General features: G+C 37.2%; 1 protein-coding gene across 1 annotated transcript in view; it reads left to right on the forward strand.

Moving 5' to 3' along the window:
* Nucleotides 1-402: 402 nt before the first annotated feature.
* Tm9sf2 (transmembrane 9 superfamily member 2) overlaps nucleotides 403-23938 on the forward strand; it is a 58470-nt gene continuing 34934 nt past the window's right edge. Inside the window, exons 1-4 of the mRNA XM_027938852.2 lie at nucleotides 403-743; nucleotides 13588-13655; nucleotides 15604-15697; nucleotides 23236-23363. Coding sequence (XP_027794653.1) covers nucleotides 573-743; nucleotides 13588-13655; nucleotides 15604-15697; nucleotides 23236-23363 — 461 coding nt within the window. The 5' untranslated portion in view covers nucleotides 403-572. The remainder of the gene's footprint in view (nucleotides 744-13587; nucleotides 13656-15603; nucleotides 15698-23235; nucleotides 23364-23938) is intronic.

The following is a 23938-nucleotide window of genomic DNA, read 5'->3' on the forward strand; positions in this document are numbered from 1 at the left end:
TGAGTGGTATTAAGGATTTACGGCTAGTTCTTCGCTAATTGCTTCCTCATCCTGCATCCAACGAAACGTCCCCCGAACTTTCCCTCCCAGACTTTTGGAGCACCAGCTCCGTAGTAGGGATTGGCGCACCGCAGGCAGTGTGGCCGGAGAGCTGTACGATGTTTATGAGAAATTAAGACAGAGCTGCAAGCTTCGCGCCCCACGGTGGCCCACGGGAGTTCTAGACCGGAATTCGGAATCAGAAAGAGATGCCGGAACCGCTGTCCCTCGGCCGCCCAGCCGGCACGTCGAAAACCCGGAAAGTGGATCTCTTCCGCGCGGCCTCCCGGAAACTCCTCGCTGCGCTTGCGGCGCTCTCACTGAGCATGTGCAAACGCCGTCGCGCATGCTCCGTCGCGGTCCGGTTCGGTTTCTGTTGCGGGGCCCGCGGTGTCTCCCAGCGCAGCCGGAACTAGCCGTCGCGGGGCTCGCCTCCTTGGTCGTCGGCGGCCTTGTGGTGGTCTCCGCGCCTCCCCGCCCCTCCTCTCGGCTCTGCCCCTAGGCTCGGTTGCCCTTTCCCCGAAGCAGCAGTCATGAGAGCGAGCCTGCCGGCGTCGTCTCCACCGCGGTGGCCACGGCTGTTGCTGCTGTCGCTGCTCCTGCTAGGGGCGGGCCCAGGCCCGCGCCGGGGCAGCGCTTTCTACCTGCCCGGCCTGGCGCCGGTCAACTTCTGCGAAGAGGAAAAGAAGAGCGACGAATGCAAGGTGGGTGAGGCCTGGCGGTCCGCGCCGTGCTGTCGGAAGGGAAGTCGCCCCGGTCCCGCGGCGCCGGGGTCCCGGGTGGGAGTCAGGGAAGGGGTGGAGCAGTGGGTGGGGTCGAGTTTGGCCCGCAGCTCCCGGGGTATGCAGCTCAGGCACGACCCCCGCGGGGGTCCGTGGAGGAAGACCAGCCTGGAGTCTGGGGCTCTCCCGGCGTGCGGCGTGCCTGGTAGCGCGAAGAGCTGTCTTCAGTTCCCGGAACAGGGACCGTGTGGAGCGTCCTGGAGTTGGATGCCTGCAGGTCCGCGAGCGTTCCACGAGCCAGGGTCGCTCTCAGCCCCGTGTCGCGCACGTCAAGAGAGTGGGCGACCTGCCCGGGGCAGCCCCCAGCGCAGTTACGACTTGCAGTCACTGTTAGCTTCATTGCTTCTTGATTCTTTGTACTTTTCTGGAACTCCTGGTTGCTTAGAAGAGCTTGTTCTTTCTAGGACTTTGATATCTAACTTCAAGATTAGCAGTTGATTACTCATCTGTGCCGTATAACACTCAGAACCGCATGAACTGCATTGATAAAAAGTTGTTGTAATGGTGGAGACACTGCCCTTTCAATGGTAAAAAAACAAACAACTTTTTAATGCACAAAACTATTTAAAAGTAGATGAGAGAAACTGATGTTTTTTCTAGGGGTGCCTTGAAAACGTTGACCTCTTAGGACATTCATTAAGTTTTTTGCTTCACTGTTCGTCACAGAGTTATAAGTAACCTGCTTTTAGGTTATTCGGTGTAGGACATAACAGCACACACACAATTGTTTCATTAAGTTGTTAAAACTTACCACTTGGGGGATGAGGATCTCTTTGAAACCATTAATAATTTTAACAATTCAAGTAATCTTTCCGCAAACTTTTACAATCTATAAATAGGTTTATTTACTAAGTTTGATATTTTTTTAAAGCTGGTGTTTATTTTACTACTGCAAGCTTTACTGTAGTTGTGAATTTTGATGTTATTTTAGGGCGTTAGAGAAGCTATTAAACTTTTCATTGCGTTTTGCACTTTAGATTTAGTTTTGTCATCTGTCTTGAATGACGTGTTGATACATCTGTTAAAAAAAAAAAAAAAAAAGACTTGCATCTGTAGAGATGCCTAGGATCTATAAGGTTTATTCTAAGCAACAATTAGCACTTCAGTAATTAACTCTCCTACCCCTGCTTTCCAAGAAGCTATGGCTCCTTTTTGAGGAGGATCCTGACTGAAAAGAATATTGTGCTTCCAAGTAGAAGAGCGAGCTAGTCTTGCAAGCACAGTGGTGTTTTTTATTTTGTTTTGTTTTGTTTTGTTTTGTGTGTGTGTGTGTTACTGAGGATTGAACCCAAGAGCACTTTGAGCTACATCCCTAATTCTTTTTTAAAATTTTTATTTTGAGACAAGCTCTCACCAAATTGTCCAGGCTGGCCTCTAATTTTTGATTCTCCTGCCTCAGCCCCCTTAGTACTTAGGAGTATAGGTGTGTGCCACCACATCCAGCAAGCACATTTTTTTTTTTTCTTTTAAATGTTGTAATAGCCATCCTTTACCTAATATTTGGTCTTTAAATTTAATTTTAACAACTATTACATATTATATTCCTAATTCCTCAAAGATGAAGAATATATTGCTGCCCTCTGGGAACCTGAAAGTAAGTTACATAAGCTCATGAACAGATAATGAAATCCTATACATTATAAAAGATTTTAGGCCCAAAAGTGCTCTAAAGCACAAATCATGAAACATCTGTGAATTGAGGTCTTCAGGGAAAGCTGTAGAGCGGAAGTAACATTTGAGGTGGATTTTAGAAAATGAAGAGTGAAATTTATAGTCTGCCAATTAGATTTTTGTTTTCTCAAAAGGTCTTTATTTAAAGTGGCTGCTTTTGGTTTATTTGGAGGATCCTTTTGGAAGGCAGATCACTTTTCTGAAATGTTTGGGTTTTCATCTTTTGTTGCCAGCCACTTTCACATCTTGGCCAATGGAAGCAACTCTTAGAAGAAGAAGATGTGCTTCCAGCATCTTTTCTCTACAATTCACTAACTTGTGTAGAGAGTTTAAAGTAAACTTTCATATTTCTGCTGATATGAAATATCAGTAACAGTAAACAGTTTAAATGTGTATTACTTCAATCAGGGTGAATGGTTTATTCTCATTCATTCCATGTTTCTGGAGAAGGTCAGTCCCGTACACATTTTTCAGAACAGAAGGAGCAACTTAAATTAGAAGCAGGAGTTGTAAATAGTAATAATTATTTCCAAAAATGCTTTTAGGGTAGGGAGTCAGGAATTAGGCAAGTTGTTAATACGGTTTCTGTTGGTTTTTCAATCTGTAAGAGAAGGATGATCATATTTGCTTATTATGTATTCCCCTTGAAAGATATTTTGTATTTCCTAAGAGGAAAAGTACAGTCTATTATTTTTATTTGGTATTATAAAATAGTTTAAAATATAAACAAGTGTATCTTCAGCATAAGTATAGTTTTTGCATTTACTGTGAAGTCCATGTCCTGCATTTAACTCAGTATGTATTTTGGAAGACAGAAGAACACTGAGAATTGGGTCATTTTGTCACCTTAGAATTATGTTTTATTTTCCAGCAGAGAAACAGGAATCCAATTAACATAAAATTCTATTTATGTTGCTCTCACTTCTGATTTATGGTCTTAACATTCATAAATACTGCAGCTGTGTTTTTGTAGCTTTTTTGTTTTGTTTCACTTCTATCATTACATGTGCATACATTCTAATATTGACAATGTGCATTCTTATTACTTTTTATAAACTACGTAGTATTTCATTCTTATTATTATACTCTGGTTTGCTTAACTGTTTCTTGCATGTAGTGCATTTAGATTGGTCCCAGTGTTTATCTATTATAAACAACTTTGCTAGAAGGTATTAGAAATTATTTGCATATTCCCAAATATAAAATAACTAGCTCAAAGGCAAGAAGCCATTTTACAGTTCTATTCAATATTGCCAGATTTTTTTCAAGAAAAATAGGTTTAATTTATAGTGTCCCAAACTAAATGATGCCTTGTTTCTTTACGATATTTAATTTTTGTTTATAAATTTAATAGCTGTGTGATGCTGCATCACATTTTTAATGTATTACTTTCACTGTTACTGAGGTTTCTGAATCTTTTTTCTCTTATTTGCCTTATTTTATTAGTTTTTGAAACTATAGTAAGAATTGAGCTATAGGATTTCTTTCCAGTATCATATGTGACAGCAATAAGTAGAATAAAAGTCAGAAGTGAATACGTTTCATAGAGTACTTCTCGTTTAATCTGTAAAAGTTACTATTTCAGTTAGTTGCTGCATGCCATTCAGCTTTAGATCAGCTGTCAGGCATGCAGAATGGGGTTTTGATGGCTGATAATTGAAGATGGGTGAACAGTCCATTTTTGTTGCTTTTAAGTAATATTGGCTCATCAACATGAATTCAGACCTGAGAACTAAAAACATCTCTCAAAAACATCTGCTACTTTTTTACTGTTTCATATATAGATCTTGTTCTTAGATGAAAGATGTCAAGATTTTTCTTTCCTGTGCTGTAAGGAAAATTGACCAAATAAACCCCCTAGTGGTTAATTAACCACAATAAAAGAAAAAAATTTTAAAAAGTCTTAAGTGAATTGGTTTAACAACTATGTGTGTGCAGTACTGAGGATGGAACCCAGGGATGCTTTACCACTGAGCCACATCCCCAGCCCTGTTTGTTTGCTTGTTTATTTATTTATTTATTTATTTTCGAGACAGAGTCTCTAAGTTACAGAGGTTAGCCTCAAACTTATGATCCTTCTGCCTCAGCCTCCTGAATAACTGGAATCACTGGCATGTGTGACTGTGCCCAGCTGAGTTTAACAACTTTGATAAAAAAGAAACTTAGAATCACACTTCTAACTCTGCCTTCTTGGTATTTTATAAGCTTTTTAAAAATTGTGTCCTGGGAACAGTTGCCTTTAAATATGGAATGTGTCACATTTAAGAAAACAATCCTGAATGTTGCTCTGAACAGATATAAAACCAAAGTAACTATACTTATTTTAATATGACTCTGGAAAAAGATTGAAGATTTTGAAGTATTTAAAGAAAAAATACATAATTTATATGTGTACTTATTGAAATAGATAATAAATATTTATTGATATTTAGTTTCATGATCTCACATTTTTGTCTGGAATAAAAACATTGATTCTTTTTTTTTTTTAATTTTTTATTGTTGGCTGTTCAAAACATTACATAGTTCTTGATATATCATATTTCACACTTTGAAAAACATTGATTCTTAACTTCTAGAAACTTACAGGTGTGTGGTTGTTGGTTATACTGTTTCATATCTGGCATTAGGAAGAAATACTGAGTACATGATCTAACAATTGTTCTTCCTTCCAGAGGTGTATAATGGAACTGCCAAAACAAAGTCACAGACAGGTGCTCCACTTGTTACATCCCTGAGACAAACACAGCACACCTAAATTCTGCAGGGACTGGTCTGTGTGCTTTCAGCCATAGCGCCCAATTTCTGTTTCCCTATTCTTCCTTGCAGTTTTCTGTCATCGTGTTCTCTCAATAAGCTTTGTAGTTACTTGTAGCTACTTTACATGTGCTCAATGAGCTCCTTCTCTGTTGCCATTTAAATTATTGAAGTTATCTTATGATCCTTCTGCCTCAGCTTTCTGAATAACTGGAATCACTGGCATGTGTCACTGTGCCCAGCTGAGTGAAAGGATTTGGAGGAAATTGATGAAATATTTTCTGCTTTGTTCCTCCTCTTTCAAAACTATTGCCTTTGTTAATGATAAAGACTATAATTTTTGTGTTTCAGATACCTAGCACATTATAACAACTCAGTGATGTTTTTTAGTGTGGAAAGGGAAGCTCAGTAAGATTTAATAGCAGTCTCAAGTATACATAGCTAGTAAGAGGAAGGCCAGCATGCAAACAAGCTTAGGACTGGCTGACTCTAAAGTCTGGCTCCTTACCACTTGGGGTCTACTGTGTGGTCTCCGTTGTCCATGCTGCAGCTGCTTCTCTGCTTCCTCTCTGGAGAACCATGACTTCTTAAAATTCTGAACTTCCAGAATCAATGTGGTGGACAATCAACAGAATGCTGTATGTATATGTAATTATTTTTTAAGGAGTCAGGTTTTATATTCTGTTCTTTGATTCAGTCTAAAATTGAAATTTCATTTTTCTTGGGTGTGAGGGAAAAAGCCCTGATCATATAGATCAACCTCTTGGCATTGCTAGTCACATAGCTCAGAGCTTATGAACATCCCTTTGTGAGTTCCAGTAAAAGATTCCTCTTGGGATTTTTTTTATCATGTCTGAGTTAAGACTTCCCTTCTTTAGAATTTTCTGCTGTAGATTTTTCTAAGGTTAAGCAGGTGAAGCTTCCATAGCTTTCCTTTTTTTTTTTTTTTTTTTTAATGGTTATACCTTTGTATTTCATACCTTTTTGTGACTGACTAGTTATTTTCTTTGATCCTTGTTACAAAGTCATATTTCTTCCCTGAGATTCCATTCTCTTGAAAATCCAGGTGTAGGTGTGGGGTGAGACAGATGTGATGGCAGTGGAATAAGGCAGAATGAAAGCAGAAACCAACAGATGAGGAAATGGGGAAAACCCTCAGTCCTACTGTGTGGCCTGTGTTCCTTAAGGCAATAGAGTAGATTGTAGTTGCCACCACAGTTGGGATCAGATGCAGAATGGGCTGATTCAAACTAGAAATTAAAATGTACATTTGGGAAAAGGATTTATAAGGGAGACCATAGAACTCTATAAATTAAATAAAAACATTTTCATAAAATTGTCTTTATTTTCTCTCCCTCCCTTCCCCTGCCCTTTACTAGGAATTGAACTCTTCACCACTGAGCTAAATTCCCAACCTTTAATTTTTTTTTTTTTTTTTTGAAACAGGGTCTCATTAAGTTGCTCAGGCTGGTCTTGATTCTTCTGCTTTAGCTTCTTGAAGTAGCTGAAATTACAGGTGTGCACCTCTGCACCAGGCCCATAAAAAAATATTTTAGTGCAAAATTGTGATCAGTCTTGCTTTATCTAAATGATTTAGGATTTGGTTACTTCCTTAAAATGTTTAATATTTAAACTTTACATACTTGTAATAACCTAGGTGGAGATAGTTTGAAAGTTGGAATGTGAGGGAAATAACCTTTAAGAATCTTGTCTAGTTAGGTATGTGATATCTTAGAGTTGGCTGTCTTCACTTTAAGGCAAATTTCCGTAAGGAGGTTGACTTGATTAATTCTTCAATGAGGAATAAAGATGTTTAGAATGAAAGATAATTTTAAGAGAAATTAAATACAATTCTGTTATAGCAGTTGTTATTTTCATAATAAAACTAAATCTCACAGAGGTTCGGTAGCTACACCAAGAACATATAAATAGTCATGTCACTTTTTTCTTTTGCTTCCTTAAAGGTATGCCTTGTCACTTCTTTTGGATTATAAATTCTCTGAAAGCAAATGCTCAATATTTTTGTGTCAGGTGTGGACATTGTGAGCATTCATGGCTGAATGAATTTTTCATGGTCTTCAGGATTTGTTATAAGTTTTCTCTGATTTTTACGTCTATTGCAAATTCTAATGTTTTCCCTTATTTAATAAATGGACTTCTTTTGAGAACATTGTTCTTGCTCTAGAACATCTTTCAACCTGAAATTTTACTGTCTTTATTTCTCATTGTTTTCATTTGATGTTTCATAATAAGACTAAGATCCACACTCAATTTTAAAGCCCTTTCTTTTTCCAACTTTAATTGTGACAATTTTTAAAAATTCAAAAAAGTTGAAAGAATGATATAATGATCATCTTTTACTTATTTGGACTGCCTAGAATTAACTATTGTTTACATTTTTCCATATTTATCTGCATATATTTCTGTGTTTGGGGATGAATGTCATGTTGTCTAACAAATGGCATACTTTCACACAGTTTAGCTTGTAGCCTTTTATTAAAGCCCATAAACTTTCTCGTAGTCTCATTTCCTTTCTACCAATAACATTTGCTTTATGCCAAATTGGGAGGATCTCATTCTTACAATGCTTTTGAAATTTTCCTTATTGGCTAAGGTCAGTGTGTAGAGTAATTTACAAATATGGCATATTTAACAAGTGTATTGTAGATGGCTGTATTCCCTGTTAAAGGTATATTTATTTCACATTTCTTAGCATATTATGAGATGATGATTATTAAAATTTCAGATTCTGACAGTTTTAAAAAGAAAGAATGAAACAAATGCTACAAAAGTAGCCAAGATAAGTTATGGTCATGGTGTATTTGATTGCTTCACTGCTATAATTTAGTGGAGCTGTCTATAATAGACTAACCTTCCCTTAAAAGTAAGCATGGAAAATGTCAAGAGCAGAGAAGAAGGAGAGTGGAGGAATGAATGCAGTGGAAGTAAAAAGTGATGGTATCCATGGTTGAATTTACTCACTATTTTTGTTTCTGCAGTTCAGTTTTTCAACTTGTTTCCTCATTTTCAAGTAAAACAATCTCTGACTCATGAGGTTATTATAATTGTGCTTGCTGAGTATGTTCTGTTTCCCTAGATCAATAACCAAGATGAGATAGACATAAGTAGTGGCCCAGAAATGGCAGTAAACCCCTCCCACTGCCTTGATGGAGGGGAGAAGGGCCTCCCCAGAAACCCTGGGGTTTTCCATATACTAGTCACCTTTACTCAGAGTTAGGAACATCCAGTTTCTTTAAGATAATAACAACTATGCTTATTCACTTAAAATATAGTTATTGTGTGTCAACTATGGACCAGCTTCTGCACCTACTATTTTTATTATTTCCTCATTCAGTCCTATTCAAAGTTATTATTTAACCAAGAGCACCTATTTATTGAGAGTAGACCTAGGATTTGAGGTGAACCCAGTAGTCTAATGCTATGCTGTCTCCAAAGTGAAGTCATATTCCCTCTTTATGTTTGTTAAAATTAGCTTTGTTTTCAGGCCAGAGATTTATGGGAAGTGTTGTCTTTGGGAGGTTCTACTGTAGAAATTTTTTGGACAGCCCCTGATAATTACAGATATCTTTATAAATCACAAAACAAAGCTAAAATTTATGCCTGGAAAGTGGCACTGTTAACACCTTTATTAGTAGTAGAATTTGTTCAGTTTTGCCAGATTGGGAAAAGTTCATATGAGGTCAATTTATTAGGAATTTGATTTTAGATAAAATACCAAGAAAGACTAATGAAGTACTGAAAACTAATAAGGTACACATAAGAAAATGGGGAAGAAGAGGGTTGTGAAACTCCTTTTGGGCATTAGACAAAAATGGAATAAATTTGGTAATAATTGATTTACATAATACTAAGTAATATAAACAAAAGACTAACATGGTTTGGGGAAGAGAAATTTTCCTTGCTTCTAGAATTATTCAGATTTACCATAGACATAAGGGGAACTGGTAAATTATTTTTGGTACTGGGGATTTAACCCAGGGGTGTTTTACCCCTGAATACTTTCCCAGCCCTTTTTATTTTGAGACAGGGTCTCATTAAGTTACTTAGGGCCTCACTAATTTGCTAAGATTGGACTCACATTTGTGATGCTCCTGCCTCAGCTCCCAAGTTTCTGGGATTATAGGAGTGTCCCACAGCACCTGATTCCAGTAAATTTGATTTCTAGGCTGTTAATAAGATTGAATAGGAGTTTAAAGGAAATTGTGGGTTAGTGTAAGGGATTGGGATGGGGAGTAAATCTATGGGGTACCTGTGTAGTCTTCCAGGATTGGTGCTTGAAGCTAATTTGGATTTTAATTTTAGCAAAGAGAATGCACATGAAGTGTTTTAAGTTCCAGTAGTGTTAAGCTCCATATGTAACCTAATGTAAAACTAATGGGAATATACTTTCAGAATATCTTTTAAAGTTATGAGAGAGCAAAAAGTGGTAAGTTAATTTGGTTATGGAGAAATTCAGATTTTTTAAAAGAAATCTATATTGAGATCTAAGCTCTTTATTATCAGTTAAAGCACATTAAAAAAAGATGAAGAATGTCATTGAAGAATTTACACTTATGGACAGAAAGGCTAATGAAAAGTAACACCATCATTCTGTACTTATATGAAACTTTTGGTGTCTAAACCTTGAATTTTGCTGTAATTTTGGATGATATACCTCCTAAGAAAGATATGAGAATAGGGTAAGATCCCAAGAAAAGCAACTGGCATGATCAAGAAGATCAGAGACTAGAGGAACTTTCATTGTTGAGGGATTAAGACTTACAGGAGAATGCATTACAATTCTTATTACATATATAGAGCACAATTTTTCATATCTTTGGTTGTATAAATGGTATATTCATACCAATTCACATTTTTATGCCTGTACTTTGGATAATAGTGATCATATAAATTAAAAAAAAAAGAGAGATAGGTCTAACCTCATCAAAGATGTCTAGAAGTTCTAATGAGAAACTTTGGAAGAAGTTACAGTTTAAAAATCATATGCTCAACAGGTATTAGTGGTAATTAGCACCACCAGTTTCAGGTACTGCACTGATTAAAAGAAAGGAGCAAAAATAAAAATCAACTGCACATAAAAAAAAGAGAGAGACAGGAGATATGAGAGAAATCTGAAAATGAGATGGGTTGGGTTTGTTGCTCAGTGGTAGAGTGCTCTCCTAGAGGCACTGGGTTCGATCCTCGACACCACATAAAAATAAATAAATAAAATAAAGTCATCGTGTCCATCTACAACTAAAGAAAAATATTTTTTAAAAAATTAATCTGAAAATGAGAGTTTCCTTCATCTTATAATCCTAGAGCCAGAAGATAGTCCATAAAACCTCAGGGAAGGCCTCATAAGCTAAGCAAAAGTTCTTTAGTCATTCATTGGATGGACACTTGTATCCTAAACTCATATGCACTTGAGCAGTGTCCTAAAATTTTCATCACGGTCTTCTATCTTTAAATCTTATACCTTGTTTTGGGGCTTCTGAGATGTGAATTTAAAGAACAGTAAAAAATACTTGGAAAGCAAGACTCAAGGATGGGCCGGGACTTCAATCCAGCTCCTGGTTTTATAGGGCTCTGAAGCAAATAATTGTTTTTAAGTAATTAGAAAAAAGAATGTTATTTAGTGATGAAAATCAAATTTCAGAGCCTGTAAATAAATTTTTATTGGGTTACAGCCACACTCATTTGTTTCACCCTAAGGGAGCAGAGACAGCATGTCCTGCAAAGTCTTAAGTGTTTACTCTCTGGCCCTTTACAGAAAAGGTTTGCCAACCCCTGAGATAGACTAATAAAGAGTTGTTTTTCCAGAAGCAGCAAGATTATTGACAAGTAAAATGTTTATAAAGAGGTAACGTACATAGCAGTATGTGCTCTTTTTCTTACTGTGCTATCCAGTTCGGAAGCCACTACGTTCTTATGACTATTTAAATTTACCTAAAATAAAATTTAAAATTCAGGTGGACTCAGGGACACATGCCTGTAATTCCAGCAGCTCAGGAAGTTGAGGCAGGAGGATTGCAAGTTGAAAGCCAGCCTCAGCAATTTAATGAAGCTCTAAGTAACTTAGAGAGACCCTGTCTCAAAATAAAATATAAAGAGGGCTGGGGATGTGACTCAGTGATTAAGCACCCCTGGGTTCAATCCCTGGTATATAAAAAAAAAAAAATTCAAATTTAGTTTTTTCAGCCACATTAACCACATTCCAAGTGCCTAATACATCCTAAAGTGCTCAGTAGCTACTGGTGGCCAGAAAGAACTGTTCTACCATTACTTTAAATTCCTTTGGACTCATTGCTGCATATTACTAAAAATGTACATAACACTTTTTGCCAGGTACTACTCTTGAAGCTTCTCAGAAACTGCTTGAAGCCTAAATTACTACCACCCTTCTACAAATGAGAAATTTGAGTCATGGGGAAGTGGAGGAATTTGCCACAGATACCCAGCTAGGAAGTGTCAGAGTTATTTAAGCCCAGGCAGTCCTGCTTCTGAGAACAAGATTGAGAGAATTGTGCCTAATCGTAGGAAAATGGACTTAGTTTGTGTGACAGCAATGTGAGTCTATAGATTTTGAAGCTGAAAACATAGAAAGTTGTGAAGAATATAATAGCTCCATTTTTTCATTTTGGAAGAAATCTTAAAATGTGAATTGGATTAGCTTTTTAGGGACCTCTTTGTTTTCATTAAGATGTGTTAACTAGATCATTTGAATTCTGATATATCTTCATAGCAGTGTTGACCCCTTCTAATTAGTGAAAATTATTTTGGCAGAGTAAACTATCAACTGGGAATTTTGCCTTCACAACAGTTACATATATTTGTGCTAATTATTCAAGCATGCTGTAATGTCATGTCCCATCATCTTTTTTAGCTAAAATGACCAGTGATACAGGAGGTACAATTAAATTACTGTGTTAGAGGCTGTGTTGTCATTGAGTTGCTGTTTCATTTGAATAGAATTGTAGGGGTTGAATTTGAAAGTCTTTCATCATAAATCATGAATATTGGATAATCATTTTAATGGGTAGACACTATAGTTTAGGCCTTTTCGGTTCTGAGCATCTTTTTAAACAAATATATAGCACTTCATAATGCTTCATATTATATTTTTTAAATAGTGTTAGGCACTATTTAAAGTATTTTATAAATGTTAACACTTAATCCACATATCCCTAGGAGATAAATCCTCATTTTGCAGATTAGGAAACTGAAGCACCCATGAGGAAGCTGACGTGAACTCTACTTCTGCTGTGCTGCTTTTCCAGTGGCAGTGCGCTTAACTCTTTCATTTGTTTCAGTTGTATGTCAGATATTGCATCTTGCTTTTGGGATGTTAGCAAGTGTAGGAGTGGTGATGCCTTAGTCAAATCAAAATGACAAGTGAGACTTGTCATTCCAGGGAACCTTCTGATCAAGTCCAGAGGCAGCCACAGTGGTCTAACTCCATAAAAATACTTATCCCAACAGTGTAGCTCCTACTTAATGGATTTTTTGGTTAGTATCAAAAGTTATTTCAGGGCACACATGACTTTCTGGCTTTTTCCACTAGTGAATTCTGCCTTGAGTGTCAGTGAGCTCTATTTGAGAGGGTGGATAATATGGATCCTGTGGAACTTTATCACTTTATCTACACCTGGGAGAAATTTTGAAAGCTTCATTAGGTAGGTGTAGTTAACTTGTCCATGTTTCCTAGGAAGTTGATACAAATACCCCCCTTCGTACCCCAACCCCACCCCACCCCCGTGCATTTGATCTGCTCATTGTGAACTTGAACTTCTTCAATGTCACTGCCTTGTTTTTCAACCTTCTCAAATTGATCAAAGCTGTCCTCCAAAGTTAGATCATGTGGTCATTGTCTATCTCCTGTCAATGCTTAAGAGTGCACATGTGTATGGGATTGTATTTCTAATATAGTTTATGTAGAAATTTCTAACTTGGCAATATTTTTTGGTTACAGTCAGAATGTTAAGAAATATAAAAGGTTAAAAATAATAATCGTATTTGTGCTCCATTATGAAATATTGAATTTGGAAAACAGATTTTTTTAAAAAACAGCATTTATATTAGTGTGATGAATGTCTTTAGTTAAAATGTCTTATTTAATATTTTAGAAAATTTACTACTTCGGCATTTTAAAAATATTGGAGACATCTGCAACTCTGAAAGTTATTTTGGTGTATTTTAAATGAATACAAATCCACTCATTGAATGGATTTTATAATAGTCTAAAGTAGGGTGAATATTGTAAAGTCTCACATTTTAAGCATGTCATTTTTTTAATTGTAAGCATGACTTAAATCTTTAACCTGTGTTTCCTCATTTTCAGGCTGAAATAGAACTATTTGTGAACAGGCTTGACTCAGTGGAATCTGTTCTTCCTTATGAATATACAGCGTGAGTTTTTCAGCTTGATTTTTGTATACAAATTTATGTGATTCATCAGAATTTTGTGCACTTAAAACTATTTTCTCCACAGTTAAGGATAAATTTATATGCATTTAAATAATATGTGGGGCCTGAAAACATTTTCAAGATGTGTTCTTCCAGGTAGAACTAAAATGTAATCTTTCCATGTTGTTTTGTGATACCACAGACATGCCAATCAAAACAATGGATTCCCTTTAGTTTACTGTACCAAAAGTCATTTTATTTTCTTAAAATTTCTTTAATTATTACCCCCCCCCTTTTTTTTTGGTGGTGGTGGTGCTGAGGATTGAACCCAGGGCAAGCACTCTACCAACTGAATTTGTCCCCCGCCCTCCTCATACATTTTTAAACAGAATTCTTCTTTCTCATAATCAGTCCTCAGAACTTCTACTTTAATATCTGTGGTCTCTGCATTTTTATCTCTGAATTTCTATTGTAAATAACCATATTTATACTTTTTGCTTTAAACAAAAGTAGGCTCATACTATTATATTTGATTCAGACCTTGTCTTTCGCACCGAATATGTTGCACATCTTTTTCCATGACAATATGTAGCTACTTCAGTCTTTTTAGTAGCTCCATTGTAGAGGTTGTGTACATTTCATACATGATTTGTTTCACTAATTCCCTATTTATCAACATTTGATTCCAAGTTTTTTGATACTGTGAAAAATGCTGCGTGTAAATCCTATAATATTCATTTAACAGCTGTATTGCATGTTGGTTGTAAAACAGTTCCTGAATTTCTCTCCTGTTTAAGGGTTTTATAAGAGAATATGTATTTGCTATAAAGAAAAGCATACACAAAAATGAAGATTTCTGTAAGAATCTATATGCCTGAATATGTATTAGAAGAGAATATGGAGCTGCATTGTAGCCCACTGGTAGAGCACTTGCCTAGTATGTGTGAGGCACTGAGTTCATTCCTCAGCACCATGTAAAAATAAATAAATAAAATGAAGGAATTGTGTTCATCTACAACTTAAAAAAAAAATTAAAAAGAAGAAAGTACAAAATCCTGTTTGGATGGACTGTAATTTACATAAATGTTGGAGGCTTAAATACTTTTGTAATTTTGCCAAACACCATCCCTACTTGAATCTTTGTGGATTTTCTCAGAACTCAGTGAATCTGTTGTATCCAGGAGGTAGAAGGTCTTCATTGGGGGCCTCACAGTTTTTATCAATTTGATGACTTTTGAGATTCACTTTGGCCTTGGGAATCTCACTAATGATTGACGTCACTGTACTGTCTCACCTACTTCCCTTATCTGGGATGAATACGAATTGCCCTTTAACTTTTTATGTAAATTTGAAACTAGGCTGAACATTTCAATAAAACATTTTAAAAATCAATTGGTAATATAGGGGATTACAGCAGAAAATCTCACAGGTGACCAAATATGCTTCTCCATAGCTTTCTGTTCTGAGGGCCTATTTAGCCATCTTTCTCCCAAGGGACATGGTAGACAGTGTATTGGGGTGAAAATCCTATCCCCCACGTCCCCACCCCCAAGCACTGGAAATTGAACCCAGACGTGATTTACCACTGAGCTATATCCTTAGTTCTTTTTACTTTCTATTTTAAGACAGGGTCTCCCTAAGTTGCTGAGGCTAGCCTGGAATTTGTGAACTCCTTTCTTATCCTCCTGAGTTGCTGGGATTACAGGTGTGCACCACCACATCTGGCCTCTCTTTACATTTTAATAAAAGTATTGGTTAGAAATCAAGGGTATTCTAAGCCATATTTGGAGAATTTCTGTTTTGGGGAGTTGCAATACATGGACTTAAGTTTAAATGTTATTTACCTACAAAAGGTGTTAGAATATCAGTAATAGATCTCTCAGTATTGCCCACATTTTATATATTTCCAAGTCTCTTTTTATGTTTAAAAACTTAAATATTCTTTCCTCAGGTTTGATTTCTGCCAAGCATCTGAAGGAAAACGACCATCTGAAAATCTTGGTCAGGTATTATTCGGGGAAAGAATTGAACCTTCACCATATAAGGTTTGTATTTAGTGTTACATAAAAATTATTTAGTCAGTTGTTTTTCCCCTTCAGAAATGCCTGAGATAACTTCTGTAGCTAAGGAGCAGTTCATTTCTTTTGCATACAGGAATAATTTCTTAAAACCTCAGTTCAAAGGGATCCTCTTCCTTCCTACATTATATCATTGATAAATCTGTCTTAAAGAACATTCATACAGGAATGGGGATATAGCTCTATAGGTAACATGCTTGCCTTGCATGCACAAGGCCGTGGGTTCAATCCCCAGCACCACACAAAAAAAAGAGAGAGAACATTCATACAACTAGTGTTGTAGATTATCTCTTATGCCAGTTTTCCTTCCACATTTCTTTTTTTTTTTTTTTAAAGAGAAGTGCGTTTTTGTTGTTGTTGTTTTAATATATATTTTTTTAGCTGTTGATGGACCTTTATTTTATTTATTTATATGTGGTGCTGAGAATCAAACCGAGTGCCTCACGCATGCTAGGCAAGTGCGCTACCACTGAGCCACAACCTCAGCCCCTCCTTCCACATTTCACAGTCTCCTTTTCACTTTATAACTGTTCTCCTACTGGATCAAAAACAGTGGTCTTTCTCCTTTAGAAAAATTACAGTAGTTTATGATGACATTTTACCACATAAAAAATTAAATGGTACAGAAAGAAACAAAATGAAAAGTCTCTCTTCCCCTCAATTTTACTTCACAGTTTCTTGTTAATTTTTCCTGGCAATATCCATATATTTTTAAGCTTATATAAATGAAATTAGATTTATTTGTTTATGTTTGAATGTATTGTTCTGAACTTTGCCTTTTTCCTTTAACTTTCTACCTTGGGCATCTGCCCACATGAGAAGTTCACTTTAATAGGTGTAACTTGACCCAAGTCTCCTTCCACAACCTGACAGCTACATCTCCTAGCTTCCTCTTCTTCCCTTCAGTGGCTTGGACCCCACACTTAGCCACCTTGCCTACTTTCTCACTAAGCACCTTGATTCCCTTCGCACTTTATTACATGGAGCATCTGTGCAGTAAACCCCTGGGTCTGGATTGCTCCCACTAGCTGTCTCATTCCCTCCAGCACCTGGACTACACTGTGAAACCCTGGGGAATTTTGCATATGATTGTTCAAGACTAATCCACTATATAGTTTTCAACCATTAATATATCCTCTTCAGATATTCTAATTTGAAATTTTCTACAGTAAAAATGTAGTAATTTTAAACATTTTAAAAAGACAATGTTATCTGAAGGCCTAATGGGGTGATGTCATTAGGGAATAGGAACTCAGCATGCCTGGACATGGGTAGCATTAGTAGGACAGGCATGACAACTGTGAAACTACTTCCTGTTGTGATATTTTTAAAAGGTTACTTTGAAAGTTATTGTATTCTTTTTTATAGCAGAGGGTGAATTTCAGGCATATTTATTAAATAATGCAATCAACTTACATACTCCAGTGGTCTCTCAGCCTTTTCTGTTTACTTCTGTGTTGGCCCTCAGAATTGATGGGAGACAAGAACATCAGGACATCAGTGAAGGACAACAGGAGTCTCTAGCAGCATACAGGCTGCCCATAACAGATAGCAGTGAACAGAGGGAAAGCCAGCAAAATATTCAAACCCATGGAGGTTCTGTTCCTTTGGGACAGGCATTAAAGGCAGATTACTGCCCTTAGTAGAAGCTTGTTCAGGTACATTTCTGTTTATGTGTAAAGACTGTGCGTATGCAGATGACCCCTACTTGGGGCCTGGTGCTTTTCAGACTTGATCCCCTGTCCTAGGAGTTTAGGTAGAATAGAAGGAATGCTTTAAAATGGAAGAAGATGTTCACCTCACATTTTCCCTAAGCACTACAGGAATTTTAGAATTTGTGTTAAAACAAACTCTTTTTAATTCCCAAGCTAAAGGGACACTTTTTAAGGCCAAGACACAGAAAAATAAAAACATGGAGCTAAGAGATCAGATTTTTCTTTCCAAACTAGCCATAAAAGTATTGAGCAATATTTTTTATTTCATTTCACTTTAGATTCTTCTGCCTTTTATTTTCACAGAATATTTTTCTTATTTTATTTAGCTCTGCAGTAAAAACAGTTTTAACAACCAACAATAAAGTAAAACCCCCTGCCTTGCTACCTTGTGTCTGTGACTTCTAATTGGGTTAGGAAAACGGCAATGTAAGACTTTGTGTATGTTCTGTCAAACAGGAGCTATAGTTTTTAGGACCATAAAGCCTTATCTCAAGTATAACCACTCATATTCACTCATTTACTCAATTTAACACATTGTTGGATACCGTTCTTGTGCCATGTATCATTGTAGAGGTGGGATGTAAGAGCAAGCAAGATAAAAATCTCTACTCTGTTCTAATGGAGGAAAGGAAATAATATAAATTACTAAAGTACATAGTATTTTATGAAAATACTACTGAAACTAAATCAGGGAAAGTGGACAAAGAATTTGCAATTTTAAATAGTCTTACTGAGAAGTTGACATTTAAAAAATGTAAATTTAAGAAGTCTCACTGAGAAGGTGACATTTGAATAAAAGACCTGAAGCAAGTAAGGAAGTAAACCATGTGAATACCTGGGGGAAGGTATTCTAGGTGAAGAGAGCAGCAAATGCCAAGGTCCCAAGGTATGAGCTCGCCTGGTGTGTTCACGGTACAAAAAGACGTCAATACAACTTGAGCAGGTGAGCAACAAAGAGCTTGGTTGATGATGTGGGCAGAGAATGGTAAGGGGCCCCCATAATAGAGTGATTCAGGGCACTGTGGGGACTTTGGCCTTTAGATCTGAGCAAGATGGATAGCATTGGAGGATTTTCCATGGACCATGGTGTGCAAGGAGAGCATCCAGAGGCCAGTTAGGAGATTCCATAACTGTCCAAATGGGATCTGATGGTGCTTAGATCCTGGGAATAGAGAAGAAGGGACTATGAAATAGAATCTTAGAATCTGGCTTTATTTTGAAGGTGGAGCCAAAAGTATTTGCTGAGGTCTGAGGTGTAGACTGGAGTTTCTGTTTTCTAAAATGAGAATGTGATGTGTAGGAAGAAAAGGTTTTGCTGGTGGGGGTGGGGGATAGGGAATGAGGAAGAGTTAGTTTTGCATTCTAAGTGTGAGGTATTAGGCATCCAAGTAGAAATGTTGAGGGATGGGGATGTGGCTCAAGCAGTAGCATGCTCGCCTGGCATGCGTGCGGCCAGGGTTTGATCCTCAGCACCATGTACAAACAAAGATGTTGTGTCTGCTGAAAACTAAAAAATAAACATTAAAATTAAAAAAAGAAAAAAAAGAAATGTTGAGAAAACAAATATATGTGACCAGAGTTTGGAGGAGGGCCTCAGCCTGGGTAGGTGTGTGTATCCTCAGTGTGTAGATGGTATTTTAAGGCCATGGAATTGATGAGATTCCCCAAGGAATTGGGATAAAGAAGACAGAGTTCCAAGGTCTGAACCTTGGGGCAGTTGGCTTTACAAGTCACGAGGATGAAGAGGACCTAGTGAAGGAGACTAAAACGGAGCCACTAGTGAGAAAGGAGGAAAGAGTGGAGGGTATGATTCCTAGAAGCTAAGAAGCTATTTTTGGGAGGAGGAATTGGCTGATCACTGACAGATCAGGTAAAAGGAGTCAGAAACTTGACCTTGAGTTTAGTGTTCAGTGTGGAAGGTATTAATGAGAAAGCACTGTGGAGGAGTAGCCAAGTGCAGAAAGAACAGAAGAACCAGTGGCATATGGACATATATACAGTTCTCTTGAGGACCTGTATTTAGAGGCAGAGAGAAAAAGTGGTAACTGGGGGTTGGCATGGTGTCAAAAGAGGACTTGTAATATAGCTTTTAAAAAGGTGTGTGTATGGATGAGGATCATCCAGTCCAGATGGGAAATGTGGTAGTTGAAAGAGAGAGGGATTGTCGAGTACGTCCTTGTACAGGAAGGAAGGGACAGGACCTGGTGTACCTGTGGAGAGACAGGCTCAGTGACCTAGTTCATCCAAGGTAACTCAAGGGAAGGACGTGATGTAGGAAGGCGAGTGTGGCACCTGCTTTCAGTTTCTCAGTGAAGTAGGAATCATGGTCACTGCCTGTGAGTGAGGAAGAATCGGAGATGTTGAAGGTTTGAGGAAGGAGGCTGTCAGTAGGAGAGCAGGAGGATGAGTGGATCACAGGAATCTGGAGTCACTGCCATGCAGCAGTATCCACCCTCTGTGGCTAAAGGGTAATTTGGAGTAGAAGCAGCCAGTGTGCTGATGTGCGCTTCTCATGGGCTTTGCAACTGTGCTGCTTTATAGCAGCAGATTTATGGTTGTGACAAATGGGTACAACAAAATAAGAGAAGAGCAGAGGACCTGAGGGACCGACAAAAGGTGGTGATGCATTGACCTTGAATTTGAATTTGTAAGAAGGAAAGGGAAGGAGTGAGGAACAGCAAAAGGACCATAGGATCCATTGATTGTGGCACCCAAAACATTGGAGTTGAGGAGTACTTGAGCCAGTGAGCTGGAAGAACAGTAAGGACGGTGCTTTGACACTGGAAAACTTGACATTGAGATAATGTAAGGTCTGCTGTCAGTAATATGGGCAGGGAAAGGAATGCTTTGAATTATGATGGTGGCTAGCAGACAGATCGTCTATGAAATGTTACAGTCACCAAGAATCAGGAGCCAGAAGCTCAAATCTTAAAGGGCCAGTCATCTCAGGGTGGTAGATGACACATTGAGGAGTAGGAGGCCATGTAATCTGGTGACATGAGAGCCAAAGTTGAGGGTTTTAGCAGAAGGAAGAGAATGGTTTTGCCTCATGCTGTGACCTGTGAGAGAAAACAGCCACCAGTGGTGAAAACTGGTGAGGCAGTGTCCCTCAGAAGAGCCAGGTTTGCCTGAGGGCAGATTTCAGAGAACGTCCTGAAAAGAGTTTTGAGGATGAAGAGGGTTTCTGCTGATGACCTCTGAGTTCCAAGGGGCATTGTGGAAGCATGCAAGGAATTGGGGGTGAAGTAAGAGATGGCATCAGAAAGAGGGGTGATATCTCTCTTGGGATTTGAATGTGGAAAAGGAAGGATGGCATGGGAATCCTGGACTTCTAGGATGACTGTCCTTAGAAGGGATAGGGCATAAAGGGATTAGTCTTGATGGACTCAAGGCAGCAAAACACAAGTAAGAGGAATGGTAGGAGCCCATAGTCTTATAGGTCTCTCTTAGAATGTGAAGGATTTCGTCATAATTTTTCTACCATTTGCGAAAAGCTGATGGTAGGATGTGAAATAACTGTCATGTAGTGTTTTGCACATTATTCTATTTAGTTAAAAAACCCTGCAAGGCATTACTAAACCCATTTTACAACTAGTTCATTGAAGCTAAGGTTAAAATTAAGCAGCTTGTCAGGGCTGGGATGTAGCTCACTGGCAGATCACCTGCCTGGCATGCACAAGGTCCTGGATTCAATCCCCAGGATTACAAAAAAAAAAAAAAAAAAAGCCAGCCAGGGTCTTATGATAAGATACAGCTAGAGGGGCTAGAGTTGTCGCTCAGTGGTAGAGCACTTGCCTGGTATGTGTGAGGCCCTGGGTTCGATCCTCAGGACCCCGAATGAATAAATTAAATTTAAAAAGATCCATTTACAACTAAAACCTATTAAAAAAAAAAAAAAAGATGTAGCTAGATTTGTATCCAGGACTAACTCTAGGTCTCTGGATTGGTCAAGTATTTGCTTTAATGATTTCCTTAAAATTATTCCCCAGAGAATTTTAAACCAACATTGAATAATTCAATAAAAAAATAATAAAACATTTTCCTGAATAAATCACATCTTATATTTGCATACTTTAAGTGAATATATAAAAGTGGAACAATGATGGACTTGATTGATATGAGGAGGATTTGGTTCCCTTAAAAGCCAATAATATTTTAAAATCGTTAATAAAACAAATACTACTAATAGGTACTATTAACCGAAGATGATTTAAAATATTGTAAAACTCCCAACTAAACATGATAGGGAGCAGTACTAAGGTGTCATAAGCATTTTTCTCTAGAGCTCAACTTTGCTTGGGTTAAATCCTGGCTCTGCCATTTCTTGATTGTGTGGCTTTTTGTGCTTTGATTTTCTAATCTGCAAGTTACAGATGAATACCTACCAGGTAGGGTTGTTGGGAGAATTACATGAAGCTTGATATATATAAGTGCATAAAACATAAGAAGCACTAAGTAAATGTTAACTGTTATTATTAAATATCACCTTTGGTGTTGCTATTTTCCTTCCCGATTGCACACACAAATTGACTCATCTAAACCCAGTGAGTATTGGATCAAGATGTTTAAGGTTTGCCATTTTCTTTGAACTAATAATGTCTCTCTCTGCTTAATTTATTTTTAAGTTTGGTGCCTACACCTCTGATTCTGTATTGTGTATACTTTTGTTTTTTCATTTTCCATGTTAAAAATTTAAGCTTGTTAAGTTTTACATAAGGTTCAAAATATCAAATAATGGTACAAATATTGCTATATTGAGAGGTAGCAATGCAGTGAAATTAAACTCTTGGCTGTCAGGGGGCAGCAGTGAGCTGCACGTAAACATTGGCTTGTTGAGAACTGGACAGCGCTAGGGATATTAATAAATAATGCATAAAAAGGTGGACCCCAGGCTGGATTGTGACTCAGAGGTAAAGCACTTGCCTGGCATGTGTGAGGCACTGGGTTTGATCCTCAGCATCACATGTCCACCTATAACTAAAAATTGAATATTTTTTTTTTAAAGTGGACTCCTTTAGAAGTAAAGCATACAATTTTTTTTTTTTTTTACCACGTGTAATTAGGTTTGAATTTATTAAAAGGTTTACAATTATGGACTAGGTGTATAGTTGGTAAATTACAGCCTCCTGAAAAATAGGAAGTATAATTTTTAAATTAAGACATAAATGGCTCCTGATGAATAAGTTCTAGACTCCAAAAGTGAGGAATCCTTAGTTTTTTTTAAAAAAAGTTATCAAGTTTGATTTCACCTTTATTATTTATTTAATCAGGTCCTGAAAAGTGGTAGCCTTTAAGCTTGAGTGAAGGGTTGTGTTTACTTTGATTTTAGATATCCAACTGATTCTTTTTCTTATCACATTGTGTCGTGTTCACTGCTGACTCTCTTTCAGCTGACAGTCGGTGGAGCACTTAATATCTATTGAATATTTGAACATGAAGATTTGTCTATTTGTTACTGGAAAGCTATCAACCCCAGAATTCTAAAACATGAGCATGAGTTATTACTATTGAGAGAATAGTGTTTCATTTTTGTTCTATATGTGGGTTTCTTTTCTTCTGGAATCATTTACATTTAAGAGGTAGATAGATTAAAATCATCAAAAAGAAAAAAACTTAGGAGAAGAAAAAATGATGACTTGAGTTTTTAGAGAAACAGTATGATTAAAATTTAAATCTGAGCTATAAAGAATTTTACAGTGTTTATTGCATAATACTATTGTCTATGGTAAATCATTATGAGGGACCTGAATATTTTTTCTTAAAAAAACCTTCCACTTTCTTTTCATACAGTTTACATTTAATAAGGAGGAAACCTGTAAGCTTGTTTGTACGAAAACATACCATACAGAGAAAGCCGAAGACAAACAAAAGTTAGATTTCTTGAAAAAAAGCATGTTACTGAATTATCAACATCACTGGTAAGATGTGGAGATTTTGGGTTTTGAGCTTTTTCCTTTTCAAGATGAAATATCTATTTCTAATGACTAAGTTATTTTATAGACTGTGTAAATATAGCAAATTAATCCTTTTATTAGTAGTAGTAGCAGTATGAAGTAGTAACTTTTACTTGCCAGAGCATTATTAAATTTGTCAGTGAAATTTAAAGTATCATCTTTAACCATGCTTAGATTACTGTCATACCTGATCCTTCTTGACCTGGTACATAGAATCTTTCATATGTAGAAACAGAAGCATAGTTATGTGTTAGGGAAAGGGCCTGGATCAGTATTCTAGAGAAATGTTCTTTTATATTATGAGTCATTAAAAAAAAATCACAGCAAAATAAAATTGAACTTTTATTTGATGTTATATAATTAGCACCTACTTCAAGTCAAACACTTAGATTTTGTTTAGCATGTCTTTTCTTTTTGTAACCATAATGCAACATTAACAAGTTCCTGAGCATGGATGCGCATGCCTGTAATCCCAGCAACTCAGGAGGATAATACAGGAGGATCCCAAGTTCAAAGCCAGTCTCTGCAATTTAGGGAGA

This window comes from Marmota flaviventris, chromosome 4 (assembly GCF_047511675.1).
Source record: "Marmota flaviventris isolate mMarFla1 chromosome 4, mMarFla1.hap1, whole genome shotgun sequence".
NCBI lineage: Eukaryota > Metazoa > Chordata > Mammalia > Rodentia > Sciuridae > Marmota > Marmota flaviventris.